General features: G+C 32.0%; 1 protein-coding gene across 2 annotated transcripts in view; it reads left to right on the top strand.

Annotated features, from left to right (window-relative positions):
* Positions 1-5,000, top strand: part of LOC137625936 (multiple epidermal growth factor-like domains protein 6) — a 487,305-nt gene that overhangs the window by 422,744 nt on the left and 59,561 nt on the right. Inside the window, exons 8-9 of one of the 2 annotated variants that reach the window (XM_068356971.1) lie at positions 1,441-1,563; positions 3,536-3,623. In XM_068356971.1, coding sequence (XP_068213072.1) covers positions 1,441-1,563; positions 3,536-3,623 — 211 coding nt within the window. The remainder of the gene's footprint in view (positions 1-1,440; positions 1,564-3,535; positions 3,624-5,000) is intronic. The other variant, XM_068356972.1, reaches the window with a different exon arrangement.

Genomic DNA, 5,000 nt, shown 5'->3' with positions numbered 1-5,000 from the left:
ATATATACATATATAGATATATATATGTATATATATATGTATATATATATATATATATATATATATGTGTGTGTGTGTGTGTGTGTATATACACATACACACATGTATACAGACATATATATATATATATATATATATATATATATATGTATATATATATGTATATATATATATATATATATATATATATATATATATGTATATATGCATATGTATAATTATGCTTACATATGCATAGCTATATATATATATATATATATATATATATATATATATACTGTATATACGTATGCATAAATTTATATAGTATATTTTCTTAAGGAATATAACTATTCAAGTGCTTAACCTTTAAATATTCACTTTTTCTATGCTTATTTCAAAGAGATTGCTCTTCAAACCAACTTAAATCTTTCACGGCGAAAGTCATTATGAAACAAATGATTTTTTTTTTTTTTTTGCTTTCTTAATTACCTAACTTCATCTTACAATACTTGTGTGTGACTTACCTATTGGAATTTCTGCTCAAAATTAAAAATTAATCTTCCATGAGAGTTTATGGTAGTGAATGACACGTCTAGTTCTTTTGGCATTATTATCATTATTATAATTTTTATTTGTAAATTTATGCTACTTTAATATGTCGAGTTTGTTTGTACTAATATAAAGTGGCCTTTTTCAGTATATCTAGTGCTTTTAATGATATGGTTCTTTGAAAGGTCATATTTTTATCAAGCTGAATGAGGCAGTTTTTTGGTTTTTTGGAAAGTGCAAGTTTTTCAAAAACTGCTATAAATGTTTAATCCTGTGTTTTGTCTGCTTTGTTGTGTGTATAACGTGAGCGTTTGCTATAAGTAGTGTCTTATCTTTATAAAGTTAATATCTGGCAGTCGCTGCTATGCAAAAAATTGCTTTTTTTTGTAGTTGTTTATGCAAAAGGTTAATGAATGTTTGTCAAGTGCTTTTTTAATCATTATGGTAGTCGGTTGAAGGATATATCAGGCCTACTGAGCTTTCTTAATGATATTTTGGAAATCTGGAAAGGATTGATTTTCGAAATTGAATTTGGACGTTAGTGGATTATTGAATTCTGAATAGAAATTTACTTTTGAAATATCACTGTTATAAATTTTGTTCTCTATCTTTCACTTCCTTATTTTAGTAATTCTAGACTAATCACCCTTTTATATGGACAAATTATCATTTCATGTTTTTAGAATTTGCTATTGCATATATTTAACATAAATTTCAGAGACATTCCATGAATATTCAGCAATTGAATAATCCAATGAAACCAAGATAGCAAAAGCACTCGCAGTGACTGGTTGCTGTTAATGCTGACAATTTAGTTTTTTTTTTTTTCCTGTAAGCATCCATTCCACATCCGTTATTTCCACCAACTCCTCAGCTTTTACTCATATATTTCCCTTGGCATGTTGCTAGACGTGGATGAATGCATCCACCATAATGGCGGCTGTGCTCACGAGTGCGTCAACACCATTGGTTCTTACTACTGCCGCTGCCTGCGCCACCATCGCCTCCTGCCAGACGGTAGGACATGCCTCAGTGAGTATCTATAGATGCTTAGAAGCTAGCTCTGGGGTCCTTTTCTTTGCTCTGTGTGTGTTTGGAAATGCCAGGATCGGTTATATATAATTAGTATCTTGAACGTTTCTCTTATTCTGCTCGGTGGGTATGGTTGACATGCATAGTAAATCCTTTTTTATAGATTTTTGGTAATGCTGAAGTGTAGGCTTCCAGTAGATATTGGTATTGGGGTACACTGATACAAAAATATCTGAAAGGCAAAAGTACACTAGGCAGCTGGAGGTATCTTAACTAACCTTGGGTGAACTGGTGGAGCATAATGGTTAGCTTATTGCAAGTTAATAATCTAAGCATGTTACTTCAACTTCTCTTTACCAGTAGAAGAAATGCTTTTAATGCTTGGAATAGTGTATTCTGGATCTGTCTCTACTGTTGGCTAGTATTGCTGTCACAAAGGTATTTGTTGAAGAATCTATAATTTTCTTTTACTTAAATCTTTTTTTTTATTTTTTCTTAGTAACTAGAATTATTAGAAGTGAATTTTTGTAAGGTAAATAGAGAATAACATGAGTGAGTTGAATGTATGTTTTGATAATTTCAGATAACCGTGAGTTCTCCCAGGTAATAATCTTTTGGTTCTCTTAATGATTTAACACTCTATTACTTTATACTTTAACTGGAAGGTGTTAAAACAAATTCTTTAATTTTCAGCTCTTAACAGTATGTATTCATTCTGGTTCCCTTATCTTTTTCCATTTTATAAAGAAAGACTATATGAATGATGGTGTTGAGCAATTGAAAAAATGTAATCGAGCAAAAAATTTTTGAAAATTATTAAAAAAGTAATATTCATCTTGTTAAACTAAATCTGATACATTTAAAAGTGATAAATTAAATGCAGATAAAATAATAACGTTTAGCAATGAAAAAAAGTATATGATAAGCTAAGTTTTTTTTTATAGAAACTTAAACAAAATTCTACTCATTCATTAAACGAAATCTGATATACTTAAAAGTGATGAATGGTTGGCAGATAAAGGGATAAAACAAATGTCTAGTCAAAGCGTGTGATATTGTTGCTTAGAAAGCTGTACCAAGGATTCTCAATAATCATTTTTAATCTGCAGTCATCTTTTGCCAGAGCGCTTAGCATTTTGGCCGCTATCCATCCAAAGATAAAGCCAGCTGATTGTAATTCCGCATATTCACATATCTCTATTACTAAACAATATGCAAATATTCTTTGGGTATTGTTACAATGGGTAGTTTACCGTGGAACTCTATAGACTCGTATTAGTTTATATATATATATATATATATATATATATATATATATATATATATATGTATGTATATATATATGTATATATATATATATATATATATGTATGTATATATATATGTATATGTATATATATATATAGGCTATATATATATATACATATATATACACACATATATATATATACATATATATATACATATATATACATATATATGTATATATATATGTGTGTATATATATATATACATATATATATATACATACATATATATATATATATATATATATATATATATATATATATATATAAAGAGTGCCTTCTGTTTCTCTTAGAATCAACGTAAATTAACATAGGTTAAATTGTTAATTTTTTTTTTTTTTTTTTTTTTTTTTGCTAGTCGGTACCAGGTTATAATCCCTATCGTTAAAACCTCGTTTAACTCTCAGCAATTTGTTGAGCAACTGCAGTGTACCCCCCCCCCCCAGTTGCATCTTCGCTCAGAATGTCCGCCAATATCCTTCTTCCCCAAGTCAGTGGACTTAAATTACACACACACACACATACACACACATCTGTAATAGTCACAGGACAATTTTCCTGTCGCATTTGAATTTCGACTTCACTAGCTAATTTTTCATAGCCATCCTGGTTTTAAATTTACATTTCTTTGATTTATCATCGATTTTTGTTGTTCTCCTTCACAGACGTGGGCGAGTGTGGTCAGAGGAACGGAGATTGCGACCACTTCTGTCACGATGACTCCGGAAGGATCGTCTGCTCCTGCAGGTCCGGGTAAGTGATCCTCCTCGGGTACAATGTCGTATTTCTTGTTCAAGTTCAGGTATATAAGTAACTTCGAATACCAAGGTGGTATTCACAGGAACGCATCTCTCTCTCTCTCTCTCTCTCTCTCTCTCTCTCTCTCTCTCTCTCTCTCTCTCTTTGTGTTGGAGAAAGCACCCCAACACCTTTTCTTCAAATTTTAGGAAAAAGGAAGCGAAACTCATTTGGCTAACTAAAAGATCGTCATTGTTGAATTAAAAGGACGAAAGTTGAGTTATTAATATTATCACAACGATGAAAGTTATTTAAAGTGTTGAAAATTATGAAAATTATAAAAATGTCCAAAATGATTAAAATTATCACCTTTATTAAATCGATCAAAACTATTACCATTATTAAAATCATTGAAATTTTAATGAAATTATAATTTTCAATAGCATTATCAACAACCAGTGCGTTATCTCGTCTGCTATATTTCTAATCTTGTTTATGAATTTCCCCAATCCATTAGAGATTTAGATACTGATTTGCATATCAGTAACAAGACCTTCACCCAGAAAGTCATCCCGCACATTATTTTCTCAGGAGTCTTTGAAATTGGCGCCAGAAAACCTATCAGGACCAACGAAAAAAGGTGTCATTACCGGCGCGATTTTTCACCCAGACCGACGCCATTCACCTTTTCCCCCCTTCTTATTTCCTACAATTAGATCTCCCGATAGACGTCTGAGAAACTTGCAGCAGCAAACTCTGCAACAACACCTCAGCATTGTAATCACGCCCACCGCCCTAATTCGGTTGCCCTTATCTTCAACGGCGGCCTCACCTCTTCGCCCAACCCGCCCATTTCCAACGCCACCCGAAATCTCCCTCTCGTGGCCCATTAAGAGATGGCAACTACCCATAAATTATGCGCCAAAAAGCCAAGTGGGAATGTTCAGCCGTCCTGTTATGGCAATATCAAGGTTACTTACCTGCCTATTACATGAGTATCTTATTCGTACCCAAAGCCTTGCCTTGCCAAGTTCAATTTATTATGATTTGGATAATTCTATTTTTCTGTCAAATTTTGTGTATTTTTCTTTAATTTTATTACGGTGTTCAGGACGTATTTATTGTTCTTTATCATGGTTTCATTATAATAATTTGGATATGCAAACTATCCGTATTCGATTTTGGGTTTATGAGTTTACCCAAATTGCTGTTGAGTCGACCCTGCTGGGTTAAACGCGTGTACTTTAATGCTTTGTAAAACCAAGCTTATAATCTCATGTTTAACATACCTCATCATAAACGTCGTTCATGTTGATAACTGCTTTTACTCTTATTGTCATGTGTTCAAGGCTCATTGCCTTGCGTGAGGGTAGTTCCTGAAAATGACTTTTG

Source organism: Palaemon carinicauda, chromosome 33 (assembly GCF_036898095.1).
Source record: "Palaemon carinicauda isolate YSFRI2023 chromosome 33, ASM3689809v2, whole genome shotgun sequence".
Classification (NCBI taxonomy): Eukaryota; Metazoa; Arthropoda; class Malacostraca; order Decapoda; family Palaemonidae; genus Palaemon; species Palaemon carinicauda.
The sequence above is the reverse complement of the archived record's forward strand: the minus strand, read 5'-3'. Positions and strand labels throughout refer to the sequence as shown.